At 35.8% G+C, this 22,746-nt stretch overlaps 1 protein-coding gene across 3 annotated transcripts in view; it reads right to left on the bottom strand.

Moving 5' to 3' along the window:
• Positions 1-22,746, bottom strand: part of SLIT2 (slit guidance ligand 2) — a 362,288-nt gene that overhangs the window by 120,803 nt on the left and 218,739 nt on the right. For all 3 annotated transcript variants that reach the window (XM_078068441.1, XM_036120779.2, XM_036120793.2), the window contains exons 6-9: positions 18,501-18,572; positions 12,862-12,933; positions 10,139-10,302; positions 7,895-8,033 (exon numbers count right to left, since the gene is read on the bottom strand). In XM_078068441.1, coding sequence (XP_077924567.1) covers positions 7,895-8,033; positions 10,139-10,302; positions 12,862-12,933; positions 18,501-18,572 — 447 coding nt within the window. The remainder of the gene's footprint in view (positions 1-7,894; positions 8,034-10,138; positions 10,303-12,861; positions 12,934-18,500; positions 18,573-22,746) is intronic.

Genomic DNA, 22,746 nt, shown 5'->3' with positions numbered 1-22,746 from the left:
ATTTTTTTAACAGTACTTGGTCATAAATATTTCTACTAGGCATAGACTGAGAATGCTGTCACATCAGTGAGCCTGCAAAGCACAAAACTGTAAACATAAAATTTAAAGCCAACAGTCATGCTATATGTTAGCCAATTCTGTGAGTGGGTCTGAAGTAAGAAAAATATCAGGGATGTGTAAAACTGCAAAATGCTAATGAGTGCTTCAGTGGTTAGCAAGTGCTCTAGTAAAACTATCAATTAAAGTAGAACTGCTAGAATTTTCACTCATAATATTTTCTTAACTCTACCTATTTTCTCTTGCACTTAAGAACCCTTAAGTTGGATGTATCTCTAAATTTTTAAATACTTTCATAGTGAAACAATTAAATGCTTTCACAGTGAAAACAATGCCACTTTGAAATTATCAACCTACTTTTTATTTATCAAGGCAAACTCAGATTATGGACTATATCTTTCTTTCACACCAAATTACATTAAAAATGGTATCATTTGCTTTATTTAGATAGTTTCTGTTGCCTAGATAGTAAAGTCAAGGTAATTTACAGGTACTGTAATATTAGTTGAACTGCATGCTGCATTTTTTAAATTTATTTTCAAAATTTTGGCATATGAGTAGAAAATCAGCCAATTATACAACATGATAGCCGTCCTACTAGCTGGGACATTACTAAGTGCATGATAAATAATTAAAAAGTCACCCTTGATTTCATAACTCTCATAATAATCTAGTATAGAATGCGCAATTTAAAAACATGTTAATCAAATCAAACTTCGGTATCCCTACCTATAGAAAGTCCGATGACTTTGACCTACAGTATGTGGATTCAATTTGGCAAGTATTATTTATTAGAATTAAGGATTCAAAAATTTGGAAGGGGCAAATACAGAAATAGTCTGCAAAAAAGGTTAAATGTATATGGGAAGAGTGTTTGTCTAAACAGAAATGGAGGGAAAAAACAAGCACTTTAGAAGTTATATTCAGCATCATAAATGTAGGTTGTAATACAATATAACATTCAGAAGCCCTCTTTTCTTTCACTTCTTTATGCATGCAAATGATCCAGAGGTAACAAAGGAAGCAAAAGTACTCCCAAACCTCACATCTAACCTCCATCATTGTGAATCTCTTTGAAAGAACCTTCTTTATTGCTGGCAGAGTAAAAGCAGACCAGTAGTTTACACAACGATGAGCTTCCTTTCCATTTTATCTATTTGAATGGCATGCCCAAGAAAATGTATTATAGCTTCTGAGAATTTCCAATCCATCTCAGAAAACGTTGAAACAACCCGCAGAAGACCTGGGCTGAGAACTTTGCTACCATCTTTTCCCTTCCCATAATTTGAACTTCTTCCTGACCTTCTTCTCTAAACAAAAGAATTGCATGGTTTCCAACTTCTGAGCCTTAAACAAGCCACCAAGAGTGAAGGCAGGAGGGCAGAAGAGTAAACAAGATGTACTAAATTGTTACAACCCATGTTCTTACTATTTTCCATGATTTATGGAACTTCTGCATAATGGTTTGAACAGGTGATATGCCACGGAAAATCTATAACTAGATTGAAGAGAACTAAATGTCTACTTTATAACAATCCATCATCTCATATTCAAAATTTTATATCTCAAACATGATTTAAGAAATTAATTCTGAGGATGTGATGTATAGAAAATCAATTTGCTACTAATAATTCTGTTGCCATGGGCCAGATTCTGAAGACTTGCCTCAGGCTTTCCATCTGTATGAAAAGAAGGTTTTAACCAGCAGAGTTCAAAGCAGCAAAGTGCTGGGAAGATCTCAGGGAGGGCAAAAGCTTCTTTCTTTTAAACTAACTTTATACTATACATGTTCTATTTTCCCCTCTTTATCTTCATTAGTCTGTATTCCTTTGTCACATTTTCTGTTTACCATGAAGAATGGAGGCTTGGAGGCTCTCCAGAATGTGTGCACTGGACCCCTTTTATTTGTCCCCAACATTGTCCTTTTCCCCATCACCACTACACCAAGTGTCGGTGCAGAAATTGTGAGGAAAATAGACAGTCCTGCCCTGAGTTTGCAGTCTATTCAGCATAGTCTGACATTAATCCCAATATCAAATTACACCATGATAAATTCTATGCAGATAAAATCCAGGGAGGTATGAGAATATGTCACAGAGAATAGGAGAGACGACACTATGATAATTGTTGATAGAAAGTAACGTGAAACAGCTCTCACTTTTGTACACGTTCTTATCCTTTAATGCCTGTCTTTATGCGCCTTCTGTGTTCTCTTCATATGTAAGTTTCTCAAAGCTTTTCTTGCCCTGTTTTTCCTGAGTATCAGTCAGCCTTTTCTTCTGATTTTTTCAATTCTCTCTTCTACAATATCCCAACAAGCCCATGCCATGTTTACCTTTCTTTCCCAGCTAGATCAGTGAAAGAACATGAGAGCTATGGAATGAAATAAATCTCAGACTGAGGCCATTTTAGCCACTTCACAATTTTAACACTTTGAACAAGATTTCTTAACATTTCTGACTTCATTAAAAAACAAAACAAAACAAAAAAACAAACAACAAAAAAACCCCAGCAGACTGAAGTTGTCAGTCTTTGAGGGATTTGAGGCAAATGTCTATAGGCTTCATCACAGAAGAAATATGGCCTTAGAGAAAGAAGACATCTAAGACTTATCTGTAGGATGATTGAATCAATTAATGTATCTAAAGAAGGAGGCTACCCATTGGATACTGACTGGGTCAGCCTAGAAGAGAGAAAAAAGGAGCTCTCAGACACCTGTAGAGAGTGGAATCCAAGCCAGTATGGGGAACAGGCAAATTTAATGAATGAATTTTAAATATTTATAGCCCATTTTAGCTCTTTCCATTAACTATCCTATTAATTAACTTTTCTCTTACTTATTGTATGCTTAAAAAGCACCATTTTTTTTTTTCCTACAGGGAGAGAAAAGGCTGTTCTTTCAGTTTTTATTTTTAATTTTGTTTAATATGGCTCCTTTTATTACTTTTTAAACATATTTTATTTTATTTTTATTTTGAGTAGGCTCTATGCCCAACGTAGGGCTTGAACTCATGGTCCTGAGATCAAGAGGCAGATGCTCCACTGACTGAGACAGCCAGCCACTTCTAGCTCCTTTTAAAGATCAATTTGCTGTAAATGCTTAATATCCATTTACTCAGTAAATATTTATTTTATATTTATCATCTGCCTATCATGTGCCATGTACTAGATTTGTTGCTGGGTATTCAGTGGTGATCAGAACAGAACTCATTCCTGCCTCTGCCTTCAGTAGAAGCTTCAGAGCTTCTACTTCAGTAGGGAAGACAGACGTTTAGATGAACATACACAATATTATGTATATAAAATATATAAGTAACGTATATATTATATATAAACATATATAAACAAAATGCAATAGCTAGGTGCAGTCAAAATAAGATTCCTAGCCTGCAAATGAGATGACAGATCCTGGAGCATAGTATGATCATTAGGATGATAAGGCCTCTTGGAGAAATCCACCAACATTTATCTAGCATATGTCCCTGCATTGATTTTCCTATTTTATTTAAATTCCATAAATACCCACATCAAAAGTCAATGAGAAGATAGTAGGAAGGGAAAAATGAAGGGGGGGAAATCGGAGGGGGAGATGAACCATGAGAGACTATGGACTCTGAGAAACAAACTGAGGGTTCTAGAGGGGAGGGGGTGGGGGGATGGGTTAGCCCGGTGATGGGTATTAAAGAGGGCACGTATTGAATGGAGCACTGGGTGTTATACGCAAACAATGAATCATGGAACACTACATCAAAAACTAATGATGTAATGTATGGTGATTAACATAACATAATAAAATAAAATTTAAAAAAAAAGGTCAATGAGAAGATCATATGATATAATGTGTGTACAGCATCCAACACTGTTGGATAAATGTTGGTCTCCTATCTGTTCTTCGTCAAATTATTCCAATTCTAACTTTAAAAGAACGTTTCCCATCTACCTTAACAAATAATTGTTTGAGCAACTACCAGAAGTGTGAAATTATGGTTGTAAGCCCAACGCAGAAGAAAGAAAAGAATAAGTCAAGTTTTTCTACCTAGAATAATAGGCAGTAGATCACTCCTACATGGAGCACATACATTCTTTTTGTTACAATTCTATTATGAGACAGTGGCAGGAATAAAGGCATACCACACACAGAAGGAAATCAATTCAACAGCATTGAATGGAATGTCTGATAAACTGCAGTAAAGCAATTCTACTTATAACTTATGGTAAAATCTAGATTAAAACTTATTTGAAAATATGGAGGGAGTTTTTAATTTTCAGCTCATCATGTATTAAAAAACTGGAATCTATAAAAATGAAGAAAGATGTTGTATAGCTCTACTTCCACATTTTATGAATCTAACTGATGTTCTTTATACTAATAAAAATAAAAGAGTAATAAAAGAAATGAGTTACTAAGCCAGTAAGTTATGCCACTATAATGAATGGTAATGGGGTATTTTGTTGGAGTTGAAGATCAATATGATTTATTACCAGATGCTCTACTGATAAAGCTGATAATGTAATAATCAGAGACGTGAAATTCACCTAGAGCTTCACATATGTTGTCATCTCTACTTATAAATTTAATTTATTGTAGCTTTATCTGATACACCACCTCCTCAATACAGGCAAACCTGATGGGACATTATTATTTAGTATAACTTTTAAGTTACTAAATTTCACGATAATACAAAATCTATAGAGCATACAAAATAGAAGAAACGCTCTGTTGCAAAAAATGAAATAGACTACATGAGATAAACTACTTTAAATGTCACACATTACTTTCGGTCTGTTATATCTACAACTCACTATTCTTTTGTCAACCCACGGCGGTGTTTTGTTCTTTCCTATAATCAGGATTTGATCCACACACTTTTGTGTCCAGGACGATTGTGCTCCCACAGAGATCTTACTAACTCTCACACTCTCATCTCTCTCTCTAAACCCATGTCTCTGACTACCTAATGACTGCAGCTTTCTGCATCTTCAAATCAATCCAAGTCTGTCCTTTACAGTGACAACTGTCTTTTTTTCAAAACACCCTTTCTCAGCCAAACTCGGCCCCTTCCTCGCTCACTCTGGCCCTCTGTTGCTCTTACTTCTGTTGGGTTTCTCTTCTATCGCACTCCTTTCTATTCACTACTTCATGGATTTAACTACCAACTTTTATTTCATAGTATTAATTACTCCAAAATCTTTGCCTCAAGTTCTTGTCTTGCTCCAGGCTACTATGGTCTGTATTATTTTACCGTCCCCTAAAAATCCCATTGGCACCTCAGGATTTCACACGTTTTATTCACCACCATCTTCTTTCCCAATTTTTGTCCTGTCCTTCAGCCTCTTCTATCCTATCCAATGATAAAACCACCAATTCCCCATCCCTAATACTTGAAATTCTGACATCATCTTTGGTTCATTTTTCTCCATTAGTCCCTCATCTCACCAAATGCCAAATCCCATGAATTCTGTTCCTGTATTAACTACCATACCCATTTCCGCATCATCATTCCTACTGCTACTTAGCTCCTGCTCTTAGGACATCTCCCCTCCATCAACATGATAGCCACCTGAAGAGGCCTCAGCCTGGCAGTCTGTCCTTTCGCCAACCCCTGGCACACAGCTGTCAGATTAATTCTTGAAGATTCAGATGAAAACTCCTGCAATCGAATGCATTCCAAATAAAGACTTAGGTCCTTACACCATACAAGGCCCTCCATGAATTGGCTCCAACCTACCCTTCCAGTTTTATCTTCCTGCACTCACTCGGGTTCCAAAAGCCACACTGAGCTCCTGTTTGGTTGTGTCTTGCATTTCCATTCTTATTGCCGATGCTTCTGATATTCTATTCATTTTGAAAGCCCTTTCCTCATTTCTGCATTTCTGCATTTTCATTCCCTGCCCATCCTTCAAGGCCTACCTCAGATGTTACTTTTTATATGAAGGCTTCGACGATGGAGTTATCACTTACTGAATTACTACTATTTACTAAACACATAAAGCTCTACGTGTGTTCTTTCATTTCAAATTAACAACAACCCTTAGTATCAGAGGAGGAGACAGTCTCACAGAGGATAAATAACTTGCCTACAGTCTCACAGACAGTGAATGGTAGGTGGAGCTGTGGGTCTGACTAAAGCTTGCTGCCTTTGATTAACCACTGTAACTTGACCTCCACTTTACGCCTCTGTTTAGCTACCTTGAACCTCATTTCTTCCTCTCTTACAAACATCTATTAATTTGTACCTCATTTCATAGCTTTTAATTTGCACATCAAATTTGCTAGTCACTTGGAAAATCTCTGGAAAATTCATGCTGCCTTTTCTATAGTAAGGGTTTACTTAATAAATGCTCTTGCCTGAATAGATGAATATACTATTCCCCTATTTGAAAACTTACTATGTCTTTCTGCTATCTAGTTTATCATATATTACATATATTACATCTTCTGCCTAAGACAAAAGTCCTTCAATAATCTGCGGCTTTAAAATTATATGGCTATGTCTTTTCTGAGGTATTATTTTCCATGATGCCCCAACATGCACCTGTTACTCTAATTAGGCTTGACTGTGCAATCTCTAAAACATAATGCTCCCCACCACCTCCGTCTTTCATTCTCTTTTACGGAATGTCACCTGCCTCTTCCAAAACCATATATTATTCTTTTTCCAAAGATCAGCTAAAAAATACTTATAAATGCCTTCGATGAGCAAAACTAAAATTTTGATGATAATAAGATTATGTGCACACGTTATTTCATGTCTGTGTCAAACCTCCACAGATTCTAGAATCTTTACAGATTACACTGCAAAAGATCTCACACTGCAAAGCTCTAAGCATACTTTTAAACACCTATTAGATATTTTAAATAATGTTAATGGGTCTTGTGAATTAGTCAGTCTCATATAAAGTAAATTAAAGCAACGAACTGGCAAAAAACTAATAGTTTTTGAAAATAACTTAATTTTTGCGCCTACTATGTAGACTTAAATGAAGTTAGGCTTATTTTATCATTTTAAACTAAAATGCCTCTAAAACAATAACATGATAGGCTGAAAGGTTAAGAGGTGCTGTCTTAGTTAATAGATATTGAAGTAAAGATTTTCCCTAATGCTTACTTCTCAAGGTGGAAAGAGCAGTTCATTTTACATCTTAAATGACCTTGTTTTACCCACATGACTTATATTTGGCAAGAACAAATGCACACAGCAGCTGCATACAAAATAGAAATACTTTGTCAAAACAATTTAACTTTTGATAGAGATTAGCCATTGGGTCACATAGGTTAACATGCTCACTAATTTAAAAATCTTATATATTCTGACTTTATAATTTTATCCTTTTTACACTTTGTGGTAGACTATACAATAGTTCCAACAAAATAGTGAAACTGCATTTAAAACGCGAGCTCTTGAGGAGGCAGAACATCATCCAGTTATCTTGTTTCTATGATTTATTACCTCAGTTCAGTCCTTCTACTATTTCCTCACTAAAAGCTAAACATGGACAGAAGGAGCAGATCTATAGACCCAAATGGTCAGACTACATATACCTACTCTTATTTTTCCTAAATAACCTGGTAACACCTTCCCAAGGAAAGGGCAAGTACTATTTATCCTTCAAACACGTTCCTTTTCATTCTACCTATGTTAGGAGAAAGAAAAACCCTAGCCCCTCCAACAAGATATTTCATTAAGCAGAGTCAGGCTCAATGTAATTCTGAAAGGAATATTTGTCTAAACTGATTGATCCCATTGGCCTTCGAGAAACCTAGAAGCTCTAAAGAAAGTCAGGGTTTGGGTCACTGTGGAGGTGGAGAGATGAGAGGAAATTTCAGGGCACATACATTTCTGTGATGGTCTCTGGCAGATTCGTGGGGATCTCAGTGAGAGCTTTCCCACGACAGTCTACGATATTGTTGCTACACGTACAAGGAGCTGGACAGTGCAGAACACTGCAAGAAGGAGCCATAAAGGACTGGTGACCTGCAAGAGAAAGAGATGGCAATGATACTTTCCCTCCCGAAACCGCAGATCGTGAAACACATGAGATTATCTCAAACAACCAAAGCATGTTACTTAACACAAATATATTTCTCTAAATATCTGAGCATAAAATTGGTCCTGTAGTTCTAGGATATATTTTAGGCAGCATGCATTTATAGTTCTGGGCCAACACTCAGATGAAGCAAATGAGATTCTTAAAACTATGAAAATGATCATTTTTCAGAGTTGAAATAATTGTTAAGAAAGGCTAACCTCAGACCTGAAACTGGAATTTGATTCAAAGCTATTCTGAGTTCCAAAAAAAGCAGCAGTTTCAGACTAACCTAGATTTCACTTCCGATACGCTTAAATAGAGTTTGGTTTTTATTAAACTTAAGTAGCATAACTTACTCTACCCTCAAAAAAAGAAAGGAAAACAGTAACATTTTCCTCTTGGAGGGTATAACTGTTGATTCTAAGTAAGTAATCATGCACCAATAAATGAGGGGAAAATTAGATCTTGCTAAGTTGGATGTCTTGAGAGGTTCAACATTTGCGCTTTCTTTGAAGTTATAATAATTTGTAACATGCCATTCCGTAATTGTTAATCTAGATAGTTCTTTTATTCGGCTTCACATGGCCTACAACGTTAGCGTTAAGTAGTTACCTGCAGGTATATATTTTTACTACTCAGTATTTGGAAACAAAACTGTTTTGAAATGAGATTTCACTGTTGGGATGACGAACAACAGAATGTCGGCCGTGTTGTAGGAATGGGCATCTGCACACACTTGGCTACTGGAGCAAGGGGACAGCCCTCTCTGATCTGCAGCAAGAGGGCCTGAGCGGTCGCGTAGGCCAGGGAGACGCTGCAGGCTCCTTACTAACCCAAGCCCTCTGAACAAGCTCTCAAACCTTACAAAAAATAGTCTCAGTCTAAAAAAGAAAGGTGAACTTGCCTTCTTCCTCATCTAGAAAACAGGAAGGGAAAAGTGAAGAGAGAAAAAAGTGGTTAGTAACGAACTGTTAGTCATTTCATTATTTAATTTTTTAAAAAAGCAATCAGACCTGAAGAGAACATTCCCATTCCATGACATTATAGGAAAATTTTGTCTGGGTTATAAAAAGTGTGGAAAAATACATAAAAAGTTCTAAAAGACAACAATAAATCAGAATCCTCTGCAAGTACTTCTTCTTGTGCCTCCTTTAAGGAACTATTTTGATGCATTACGTATATTTAAAAATTTTGTGTTACTGTATTTTGAACAGACACTTCTGAAGCAGAGCCAGCCCTGTATTTATAAAATAAGATATATGTTAATATGTATCAGATACTATTAACATATTATTTTATAAATAAATATAAATATAAACATAAATATCAATATATATGCATTGGTAACCAGCCTGCCTAGGTTGAGATCCTTGGACTCAGCTATGCGATCTTGGACAAGGCTACTTAGCATCTTTTTCTCAGCGTTTTCATCTCTAGTATAAAGATAATATTACATTTCACTACAGTTGTGATGAGGGAGGTGAAATGAGGTACATATATGTGAAATACCTAGATAGAAAGAACTAAGTGAATGTGACTTCCTGATATTTTACATAGGTGATGCCTTATTTTTGTTTCCAGATTTTCATCACTAAAGCTAGTCATTTATCTCTTAGAAGTAGACGTGAACCACTAGCATTCACGAAAAGTACTTTGCCACTCTGCAACTACAGTTGAGCTACTTTTTTAAAATTTCCCAGCAGCGATCCAGGATTAACCATATTTCCAATTGTTAACAGAAAAGCAGACGGACATTATTACTTAATGGGAAAATAAGCAGCAAACAGAATTAAAGTCTAGGAATTTCCTCGATTTCCCCAGGAGTAAAAATTTAGAAATCTTTCATCCTAACTTCAGAGGACCCTGTCCTTGCCAATCACGCACACACATCTTAGAACCTGTTCTCAACGGCGCTAAAACCGAGGACTCCCATGGAGTGATTAGTGCACAATTGCACACGTTAGTGAGCAACACGGAAACTCTGAGAGCATGCATTCTCCACAGTTCTCTGTAAAATAAGACGACAACGTAAAGGTTCATTCTCCCTTACCACTGCAGACAAATTCGCGTTTTTGCACCTCAGCTACATTATGGCCCCGCAGGTGGGACGGGCCCATACACTGAGTGTAGAGGCCAACCCGGGGCCTCTGGCGCAACCAGTCAGACAGCCAGGCCAGGTGGCAGTCGCAATACAGATTGTTCGAGTGCAGTCGACTAGAGAAGAAAAAGACAAGTTTAAAGCAAGAAAACAGAAGACGGTTACTTCAAAAATTGAAAAAGAAAAAGAATAATAATCTATAGCTTTATTTCTTAACATGTCAGTAGACAAAGCATAGGAAATCCCAACCTAATTAGTTTTCTAAAAATTAAACTGGTGTAAAACCACAAAATCGAATTTCTCTTCATTTACCTCTGAGCTAAGCCAACATCCAGGAGCTTGAACATGTCCATAAGAATGGTTTCTCTATGTTCACTCAAAAGGGTAAGAAGAAAGAGAGATGTCCAAGGCGAATTGCTCTGCAGTCCCAATATACTGACAGGCAGTTGGAGTGGTGGGGGAAAGGAGAGGTAATAGGTAGGGCAGGGGTGGGGGCATGTTAATAGAAGTTGTGGCTCCCAATATGAATTATCAGGTAGTCCTGCTGTTGTTAGTTTCTGGAGGAACTGCTTGCAAAATCTTTTTAGAGGGTCACTTTCGTTTTTTTGTGGAACAAGACAGAATAATAATTCAATAAAAAACACTTCTTTCATGTCCCTATTCTGATTTCCTTCTTTTTGTTTAATAGCAGAAAAAAGGGATTAGCTGCTTTTGGCTCTTGGGACCCTATTCTCAAAGAGCAGGAACTGAAATGAAAAGACATAAATGGCTGGGAGTGAAGGAATTAAGAGAGCCCCCCTCTCTGTGTTGGCAGGGATCCACACCAGAGCATGGATCCATTCCAAGTGGCAAATAGCACTTTTCCATTAATAAAATATCAGACAAATGTATCCACTAAATTAGGTAAATGACTTCAAATTGGCTTTTATGTTTTCTCAAACTAAAGAAAAGGACATCCAAAGCTATAAATCAAAGCATCATTTCCAGAATCATCTATGACACAGTAATACCATTTTAGTCCTTTTTAGCTGATGTGCTCAATTCTAACCCAATAACAGTAATGGATATTAAAACATGGAACTCAGTCCAGAAAGATAATTGGACCATAAAAATGGAATTTTTAAGTAGCAATGATAATATAGAATAATGAAACAACCAAAGCAAGGGAATTTCAAGTTAGATGACTGTTTTACATTCTCCTTGAGCCTGTAAGATATGGAACAGACTGTCTTGCATCAAAACTTAAACGACGTGCCACAGAACAAAAAGCTACATTTTGCGAAAGCTGGGTCACCTCCAGCTCAGTTTGCTTGGAAGTTAGAGCGGCATCATTTGGAAACCACATAGCACACGCCACCTCATTGTTCTAGAAATATTTTTATCTGAACCAAGCACGTTATAATGATTCAATTCGGTGTGCACAAATTTGAAGTGAGACAAGAACATAAAGCCTGATTAGCAAGACAAACTGTAATGGATTTCTATAGGAAAATAGGCACACTATCAGAAATGCAGATGATAGACACTTCCACATTCTTAGTGGCCTCGCTTTTGACACTGAAGAGGTTGTCCACTGTGTGTTTTTTTAAAAAAAAATTAGCTTAAAGTCAATGATTAAGAAACGAATTTCATCAAATATAGTCTGAGTGAACTGATCTGTTCATTTGGTCAGATTAGGAGCATCAAAAAAATGGAATTTATGTTATACCTGCATACTTTCAGAATTCCTTTATTTTGTTAAATCTTATTCCAAGGAAAAGATAATGATGTGTTGTATCATACATAGAACATCACATTTTAGTGACAAAAAAAGAGGACATTTAGATTGGTATTACCCATTAAAAAGCTGGCAATTAAATGTTTTTTCATTAAGGAGAAAAAATAAATGTAATATGTTTCCAGTTATAAACTATGGTAAACTGAAAATTATTTTGAAAACCCAAGCAGCACATATTTTTTTCAAGAAGCTCAATGCTTTGCTTACGTTTCCCACCATTTCCCACATGTTGTATATAACATATTTTTGAGGCCAGGGTGATTCTTAAACCCAGTTCAAACGAGATTTATCTCTGAAAATGCTTTAACTAACTATCCCCACCCTGGGCTTTAAAGTTAATTTTCCCCAAAAGAAAAAAAAAATAGCTGTAGCAAATGCTTTATTAGAGAACAAGTTTTTATTCACCTAAAATATTTTAATGTTCATCTCCTGAAAAGATATTTTTAAATACAATGCTGCCACAACCTTCGTTATAGAAGGACTGGAGGGTTATGCTGTAATTTTACATTACAAAGAATGTAGGAGATTCAGTTTAGCTTTATTAGGTCTGCTTGCTGTACAGTAATAAAATCATAAAGATTTACCATTTATCATTTCTGACAGCCAATCAAGGAGTCTTACATTTCTTAATGAAATGTGACCTCCACAATAGCTCAAAGTAAACGTTCCCCCCCCACCTTCCCATAATGTGTATCATTTAAAAGAAAGCTTTCATGTTTTCAGAATGATAGTTCATTTATTCAAATATCATATCTAGCACTTTTTTTAAAAAGTGGCATTTTCCTTCTCTACCCCATTATGAACTCATGAATCCTGTTCTTTGTTTACAAAAAATAGTACTTTAGAGGAACCCTTAATTGATTAAATTGACCTTTATATATATATTGTGGCTACTTACAAAGTCCTAAGTTTAGGCATATGGTTGAAACTTGCCACAGAAAGTCTAGTAATGTTGTTATTGTTGAGAGTGCTGTAGAATAAAAAAAAAGTTAGACATTTTAGATAATGAAAATTCATTGATCATTCTATCTAATAATATAGAGAAAACCTTTTGCAATTATGTTTATGCAGGACAACTACGTGGTAGAGACGGCATAAAGAATGCCCTATATTATAAGCAGGATGATAAATAAATGTTATACTTTAACACATTGCTATGCATTCAGCTCTACCAAATATTTATGGCAGATTTATGTCTTTAGCCATAATATCTTTGACTATTCACATGTTGCTTTATGCACCATGTGCATGAATGCATGTGTATTTATGACACTGCTTAAGGAATTAACACGAGGCAGTCAACAGTCAGTAAAATCAGACAGTTGCATTTCCTTAGAGGGGCACTGTGTGTAATCAGAGTCATGAGTAAATGAAGATATTCAAAATCTCCCAAAGAGTCCTGTTAAGTATTCTATACTGTGGACATTGGCTGCGCCGCTGCTGAAATTTAAGTAGCAAGAACGATATCTGTATCTGGTATTTGCATTGCATAGGGATAAAGTGTCAGGCTGGAGCAGTTTATTAAAAGCTTAATACATTCTAACAGTTTCACATCCCAGGCACATATGTTGTCCTTTGCTCACTGTGGTGTGGTAGTGATCCCGGTTTCTCGATGCTGGAGTCAAGAAGATGGGGGGTCAAGGCAGAGATGGTGAAAATAAGCATCATTCTTGCTTGGTTCAAATTGTTCCTACTTTTCCCCTAACACAGGCATTGTTTGTTGTATTTTTTTAGCTATTTCTACTACGACTACTAGCCATTCATTCATCTAGTATTTCCTAAATGGCTCTTAATTTTAGGGCAACATGGAATGGTATAAAAATAAATCAGGCATAGTACCTGTCTTAAAGTAGCATATAGCCCAACTGGGGAGATGAAGTACACAAATTATAAAAATTTAGAGTTAATGAGATTAAGAAGAGGTTTTTTTTTTTTTTTTTTCCCTCCCTTCGGGGAAGTCAGGCTGTGACAAGAAAGGGAGAAGACAGCTACCCCAGGGCTGTGATTGTGCAGGGGCAAAGAAGCAAATGATTCTAGTAGAGAGAAGACAGCGTGGCGGGGTGAGGGAAGCGTGCAAGTCGCTGAAGGAGGCAAGACGCCAGGATCCACGGCCAGTGGATGCCATTCGATAATGGAGAAAGGTTTGCAGTAGACTTTGCAAACTCTCTTGCCAGTGGAAGCCAGGCAGTGAACATAAAAGTAGAGAAACAGGTTGTATGTATAGAAACAGGACACAGAACGGGGAAGAGAGATAGAGAGGAGCAGGCAGAGAGCTGGGGACAAGGAAGAGCTTGGTAAGCTGGCGAGGATACTCTGTGCTGTACCGGCTACTACTCAGTTCTGATGGGCAGAACTCTGCTCTGCTGTAACGGGCGGCTGCCAAACAATCGGATTTTCCCCGGAGAAGCCAGAAATGGAAAATTTCACCTCTATCTTCCCAATTTTTAAATACTGGCAACTAATTCAGATATTTCAAAGAGTCTGCGGACTGAGTCTGTTTGGACTGAGCGAGATAGGTTTGCCAGGCCACTTTTGGCCAGCCGGAAGCTGCAGTTGTTACTGGTGTGATTCGGGGTGTTGGGGGGCACTTAAACTTCTCAGCGAAGTAGCGCACGGCGGCTACAGATCCAGAACATGCAGACTTCCTGTCTTACCCAGCTTTGCAATGTATTGAAGGATAGAAGAACGAATCCAAGTGATTTGAATTAAGTTGCTTAAGAAAAAAAAAAACCCACTTTATGAAGAACCTAAAAAGCACTGAATTTGTTGCCTCATGTTATCTAAAAGCCTGTAGCATTTTTCTGTACTCAAGTGAAATGAGATTTTTTTTTCAAACGCCATTAAAATATATCCTGATGTTTGAACTAAAAGGTTTCACTTCTCAAAGGGATTTGCTTTCAAATCACCCCTTTTCCCACCCTCAAAATTTATGCTGACTTTATATGGCTAAAATCTTTAGAGTGCATAACATACTGAAATGTGACTTTAGGGATAACATTCTTTCAAAAGTAATTCACATGCAGCAGACATGCATTAATTTTGAACTATAATTTCTTATGATTCCACACAAAAGAGAGTTTTAATTGAATGCTGAAACTGGTGTCTAGAAGTTTGGAGTCTTTTCTCAAAATACTAGTTTGCATAACACAACTGAAGAAATAAATTATCTTAGTGTTTTTTATTCAGTATTGATGTTGGCAAAACAATATTGATATTGATGCCTGGTAATGGAGCAGTATGTGGAACCAATGAAATTAAATTATTTTAAAAGTAATAATAAATATGTGTTAATTATGTATGGTGTCATGTATCTGTATGGTCATGATCAATTCCTACTCTGAAACAATGCAAAATTATCTACTGTACTTCTTTATTTGTGAACACTTTCTCCTATATGAAAGTGTATTTCTATGTTCAACTTCAAGATTTTCTCTTTGTAATGAGAATATATTCTTCTACAAAGGATATCTTTATGTGTAAACACAAAATGTGAGTCTTGGTAGTCATGTAGGTCCTCTCAGACTTAGATCTTGATTTATTCTTTTCTTATTCCCTTAGTGCTCAGCATAGTATTTGGCAGAGAGTCTGATATTTTTCCGATATGAATCTCTACATCTCAGTTAAATAAAATTATGCCTATTTTATGGAAAAAGAAAAAAATACAAAACTAGCAACTTAAGGAATGTATTTCATTTCTGAATCTGCTGTCCAAAGAAACAGAAAACATTGATCTAGATTTAGTTTCCAATGTTATTTTTGAGATGGTATCTTCATATTCAAAAGATAAACATTTTTTTAAAAAATAAACACTTCTGAATTGTGTCAATCAGGATTCCAAAATTTGCCAGGTTTCCATGAACATACAAGTGATAAACTGCCTTCCCTTGCTTTCATTTACCTGGACTTCTCCTTCTTAAACTTTATTCACTCTCTCTACCCTAATATATATCTTAATTTAACAAAGTTTCATCCGTGGTCCAGGATGATTACTTCCATTTTCTCTTGTTTTGCCTCAGTGTAATCATACATTCACAAATGGCTCATGGAACCAAAAATTAAAAAAACAACAACAACAAAAAAATCTGAAACATTGGGACTATAAATTTAAGGTGATGTGCAAATTAATTAATCCTTCATCAGTTTCACATAAAAAGATATATTGTAAAGAGTCATACATGGTAAAAATAAGCAAAACACAATTTTCTTTCTGGAACCTTCTATAAAAAAAGCCCCCAACCAAAGTCTACAATAGAAGAACTTTTGATTTACTTGACAAGAGATTTGGGCTTGATAAATCCTAGTCTTTTGAATACTTTATCCAATCAACCTTAACTTTTTCATCAATTAATTTCTTTAAAGGTTGTATGAACTACGAGGATTTAAAAAATTAACACATAGTAAAAGAATGTCTGCTTGACTATCAAATTTTGATAGAAAATATTTAAGTCATTTCAAAAGAAATTCACATTTTCTTGTATCACGTACTGATTTTTAATTATTTCTTTTTAGCAAACTCTCACCATTATGTATCTCTTTGAAACCTATGTATTAAGGTCCTCAAAAGAGTTCCCAACACTGTGGATTTTGATTTTAACTCCATGAATCATAAGACATTTTTCACTCTTTGGTGTGTTTCAAGATAGTAGTTTCAAGTCATCTTTTAGATATTTTGCTAACATGACAAACACAATGTATGCGGTGATTGTGGTTTCATGAACTTACTCTTCTAAAAACAGTGATTTTAGTTTATAACAAATAAGCAGATGAATCAAATGAATAGTTATTGTATTTGTGGGTAAAGAATTTTCAAAGCCCAGCACAGTGCTTGGGTGTATGTATAGCTTTCTCTCTCTCTCTCCCTATATATATATATACACACACTCAATATATGTTCAATATATTATGTAGATGAATTATTTCATATCTAATAAGTATTGAAGCTCTTTTTATTAATAACAAAGTACTTTACTGATTTTAGTCCATCCAAAATATTCAGCAAATTTTCCATAAAATTTTTGGTGTCATTCCTATTCCAGTTAGAAGCACTGACTTAGTAACACATTTTTGGCTTGATCAGCTCCATTCAATTAAATAACACCCATGGTAGTCTCTTCATATACCAAGTTTATGACTTTGACTATGGTTTTGACATCAGACTACTATCATGAAATCATAGTTGTATCTTAATTATTCTGACTCTGAAATAGCAAAGTGAGCTTTGTATATTAATGGGTCTGGAACACAAATAAAAAGTGGTCTTATAACTACAGTGTGTATGATAAGCACTCTGAATGTTTTTCCTAGAGAAAAAGTTAGACTGTTATCAACAGAAATAAAGGTGGATAGATGACAGTATATATTCTTATAACAGTTTATCTCAATCAACTAATTCTTATATGTTAACTCCTTAAAAATAATCAGTAACTTTACACATGATGCAGCTAGAAATTCTAGGCATTTACTTGCAATTGAAATCAAAATCATATAGAAAATATTGCTAAAATAAGCCATCTTGTCGAAACATCAAACTTTTTTCAGAATTACATTCTGTTCCTCAAACTCAATTTTGGAATTTTTTTTTTTTCAGGAGGATTTCATGATTCCCAGATAACTTTTACCACAGGGACTAAAAATTCAAAACCTCTTCAAATTTAATTCAATTTTGGATTCTGAATAAATTTAGTCAGGGATGAATTGTAGCAGAGAAAAATATTTTACTTGGGGGAGAAATCTGCAAATATATTTCATATGAATCTCTGGCTGGAATAAAATCCCAGAAATGTACAGGCAACTTCAAACACTTTAGTAACTCCAGTTTACATTAAAATTATTTTTCATCATAATAATTTCATTAAAACTATTTTACCAAGTCAAAGTTCTGTAGAGATTACTCAGTTGTCTCTAACCCATTCTGTCAGCCATGTCTACCCAGCAAGGAAAGAGAGAGGATGCCAATTACAATTCAGATCTGCGTGCTGTGCTTTACTAAGTCAGTAGTGAAGACTTTAAAATGGACCCAATGGGCAGCTTATTACAATTAGAAAGGAGATCTCAAAAATCGCCTTTCAAAAATGATGTTATCCAGTTAAAAATGACATCTTAAAATGAGAAAACATCTTTCCATTGCATGGCAACTACAAAATATTTCCACTTATCAGCGACTGAAGAGGTCTATTTTTTTGTTGTTATTTTCCCAACACACCTGATTTTATCTTAATATTTAATAATTCTAGGAATTCTCACAAATCCTGTGACTGAGAATATTTTGTTATAAGGAGAAACACATAAGGGACAGTATTGTGAACATCTGAATGTCCTCCTGCAAGAGACGTTTTTACCTAAGCATACAGAAATGATACCCACGGCTGTGTGCACACACATTTTAAGTCTTCTGTGTATTCCCCAGGAGTTATTAAGGTATCTTTATAAGAGACCATTTTGACACAAGGTTTTGAGCTAGCAGATAAGCTCCCACATCAGCACTCCCCAGACACAAAGCTCCTGTTCAGAAGAGTAAGAGAAAGAAGCAACACTTACAGCACTTCCAAGTCCCGCAGAGCCCTAAATGCCCCATCTTCAATACAGCTGATCTGGTTGTAATCCAGTTGCCTGTAAACAGATTAGAAGAATATATGTAAAAGGCTGCAGACTAGCAGGGCTGGGTGAAAGGAAGTTCCCTGAAGGGTCTAGGAAGCCCTGGCTGGGAGAACTGAAATGCTCTCACAAATACACTCATCTGCTTAAGAATGTCACAAGCCATTCTCCCCTCGCTGGTGCCGCTACTGAGATCTCTTTTTGTTCTGAACTGTCTGTGCAAATAGCAGCCCTTGGAAAGCTCCAGTAAATAATAACTGCACCTTATATTAAATGCCATAGGAATGCAATTTCATTACATCAAGAAAAGCTATCCATTAAGAGCTTTCAGCGTCATCTTGCTGAAACAATTTCATTAAGGTAAAGGACTGTAAATCACTTAATGTCACATGCACCCCCTCAGTGACCTAACAGAATCCATTTATCAGAGAAGCCCAGCTGCATGTTAATTTCACTATCCTTGGCAAAAAAGAGCAAGACTACTTTTAGGTTTCTTTCTTTTAAAAGCAGTTTTCCTTCGAGAACTCCCAACAGCGAGAGAGAAATGAGGTCCCACGTACCTCCCTGCAATTCCCAACCAGGAATACTCTTTAGAAAGCGAGCCCTTGTTCTGCATTAAGCTTCGCTATTTCCATGATTTGCACCGTGTGTCATTATATGTGAATTCTTTGCACTGTAAATATGGCATACTTTCCAGTTAAGAAACTCCCCAAATTTCCAGAAAATAAGTTATAAAGCATTAGGAAATTAATCTTTTTGCTTTTCTCAAAGATGCTAATTTTAGCTGCAAATGCGAAGAATGCATACTGCAGCAACATCATTAAAACACTACATGTATCTATGGTAGAAAGTTTAAAAGCCTTATCAGTTCCTTCTAAATAGTACAAAATGCAAACAAATGAATCTTCTCTTGTAGTTTGAGCGCTCATTTGTTACAATTCAAAGATGAAAAGACAAAGTTACTCCAAACTTGGTTAAGTCAGCTTTTTCCTGCCACTTATTTTGGAATTAAAATTTCCTTTATCCATGTTAAGGCATTTATTTGGTTGAAATAAACAGCTAAGTACTAAGTCTTATCTGTCCTATCTTTATGTTATTTTAAATTCTTTTTTTTAACAAATAAGCAGTTGTTGTTTAAGTCTAGTAGCTTGATGCTTAACGATATTATTATTCCAGTAAAGAAAAGTATTTTAATGCTTCACTTGAGACAGATACAAAATGCTTGATGAAACAGTCAGGTGAGTTGTCATTTCTCCATGCATTGGGAGGGAATACAGATATACAGGGCTAATACTATGATCATAATACAAATGAATCCTGTCCTTGTTTCAAGTGCAAAATTCACCAAAAGGGCTAATTCACGTTTGAGGTGTGTTCTTAAAGAATTGTTTCAACATTCCCATAAAATAACGGTTTCTCTCACAAGGCTACGGTGCAATGATTTAATCCAGTGACTTTCAGAGGGCCCTCTTCAAAATTCTTACTTTAGAAATTATGTACATAAAGAATGTCTCATGAAATATACATCTCATTTTTAAGAAGGTCTCTAGGGGACAGAGACTACCCTGATGTCATGCAAATGGTACAATCTAGGACATGCAACATTAAAAAGAAGGCCAACTCTGGAGCAGATATGGTTTTATTGCTTTTATAGACTCAGGCTTACCCCAAATAATAGGTGCCATCCATGCTACTGTAATAGCTTAAAGCATTTCTACTTATTAGGAAGTAATGCAGAAGGATAATTTTATTTTCTAAGAAGACTTTTAAAGCTTCATGATGTAATATGGCTGCTGTGGTTCCAAGAAAACACTTACATTCTTGAGCACTTTTGATTTTTACAGATTAAATTCATTTAACAATTAAGTTAACAGCCTTTTTATTTTAAAGTGCTAAATATATATCTACACTACTATTCTCTAACCTCTTGAACAATTTATCAAAGCCATTTAAATTAGTACAATGGCATGAAGTGTTACCCTTGACACACTACAAAAGAGAAATTGTTTCCAGACAAAATGGCAAAATCTTTTAATGCTATCAAATTTGCCTAATGCAGTCTCCAGGTTAATCTGTAAAAGGGTGAGCTGTATGTTTGCCCATATCTTATTATCCTTAGCTGTCAATGTATAAATCAGTGCTGACACTGCTTCTTTTAAATCATGCATACTATACACAAAAGGGAAGCCCTAGCATGCTAGAAAGCACTCAAGCAAATCTTGTTCTACAGGGACTGAAAACCAGATTACTTTCCCTATACCACCAGAAATTGAGACACTGAAGGAAACTTGGTAATTTCACCCCTCTTCAACACTGCTCGTGGTTACATGCTTCTTCTGATTCTTAACAGAAATCTAAGTCCTTCTTGGTGCTAAAGCATTAAGAATATTTGGCTCTCATAGGACCAAAGTTTTCCTTAAAAGTTTTCTGAATGCCATCATGTCTCAGGACATCGATCTTCTGAAAACGAAGGTATTGTGTGAAAAAGTTACTTCTATGTAAGGGCAATCAAAATGAATAACTTTTTCATCAACTGGTGGATTTCATTATATTGAAAGGAATGTTTAAGGAAAGTGTTGTGCCCACTTTGAGCGCTCATGAGAAAATCTCACTACACAAACCTCCATTTGTCTGTATATGGTTCAAGATAAAGAGTGTCAAAACCATGCAAAAGCATACTTTATTTCAGGGATTCTGGACTATTTTTCAGTACCTTGTTTCTCTCACCCAGTTCACTTCCTTCTCTACTACCTTTCCAAGCCCAGGCACTTCTGCTTTCTATAAACAGGAAAGGATCTGTTCTCAGCCATGCATTTAGTGACAGGCTGATTCTGTTTAGATGTGATTTCCAATCATACAATGAAATTATTCTGAATTAAGGCATTAGTAAGAGGAGAGTTGTTTTTTTTTTTTTCACTTCTCCAAAAAGTAATATTACATTTGTTCAGCCGAACATAGGGTAAATTTGTTGATCTTTGGATAATAAGGGCACTAAGATACATTAGGGACAGTTTCAGGATCCTTTCCTGGTACAGGGGTCACATCCCACGGGGAGGCAAGCTAGCACTTTTCTTATTTTCTGGAAAGAAAGAGTGGCATAGATGGTATTATTGGCGACTTCTTTTAGACCTTCAGCCGACGTATCCTAGCACAGAATTTTGTGGCTTCTCTTCTCTATTTCCTACCTCCAACCTCCTCTGTTTCTGTTTGAGTTCCAAATTCCATCTCTATCTGATCCTTCACTGTCTTAGTTTGTAAGTGTGCATTCTGAAGCAAGTGCTTTATCTTTAATTTCATGAAATTGACAATATTAAAAAGAATAGAAACCTTCAAAGTCTCTTTCAGCATTAACATTCTATGATTCTCTTTTCATTGGTCACTACTTCTCTTATGTTGTTCTAGAATAACACTAGATTGCTCGTTTTAATTTTTCCTAGTCCTGGTAAATTTAGTCTTTGATAACGCAGCATCTCTTTATCAAGAGGTGTTGCTCTGAGCCTCGCAAACATGAAGTTTCCAAAGCAGATCTGATTTTCTTTAAGACAAAAAATGATTTAGCCTAGTTTCAGATTTTGATTAATTCTAGGTGTGAGAAACAATATATAATGCTGCTAAGTATAAATTTTAGAAATAAGCATATTAAGTAAAAGAAAGGTTGGACATTTGCTTACTTGGTGTCCCGAAATATAATTGGAGACACTGCATTCTGTTACTTTTTCTGCTTTTTTCAGGGATTTCCTGTTTTCAGTTATTAAAATTTGGATACATACTGTGTTTGAATTACATATATAAAACTCACCTTCCTGAATTAACTTCATTTGGTTTTGTCCTTACCCATAGAAAATTCATGTTGCACTACGGGGTCCAAGTAATAAGATCTTATTACCAACTGATTTTCTTTTTGTAAGTATTAGAACGCCATAAAATTTACTTAGCTCTGAAACAATACTGAACATAAAAAGTCTTTAATAACTTTAAAGCCAGGGGCGCCTGGGTGGCTCAGTCGGTTAAGCGTCAGACTCTTGGTTTTAGCTCAGGTCATGATCTCAGGGTCGTGAGATTGAGCCAGTGTTGGGCTCTGAGCTCAACGTGGAGTCCGCATGAGATTCTCTCCCTCTTCCTCTCCCTCCCTCTCTGCTCCTTTCCCCACTTTGTGCTCTCTCTCTCTAAAATAAATAAATAAAATCTT

The sequence above is a fragment of the Halichoerus grypus genome, chromosome 3 (genome assembly GCF_964656455.1).
Source record: "Halichoerus grypus chromosome 3, mHalGry1.hap1.1, whole genome shotgun sequence".
Taxonomy (NCBI): domain Eukaryota; kingdom Metazoa; phylum Chordata; class Mammalia; order Carnivora; family Phocidae; genus Halichoerus; species Halichoerus grypus.
The sequence above is the reverse complement of the archived record's forward strand: the minus strand, read 5'-3'. Positions and strand labels throughout refer to the sequence as shown.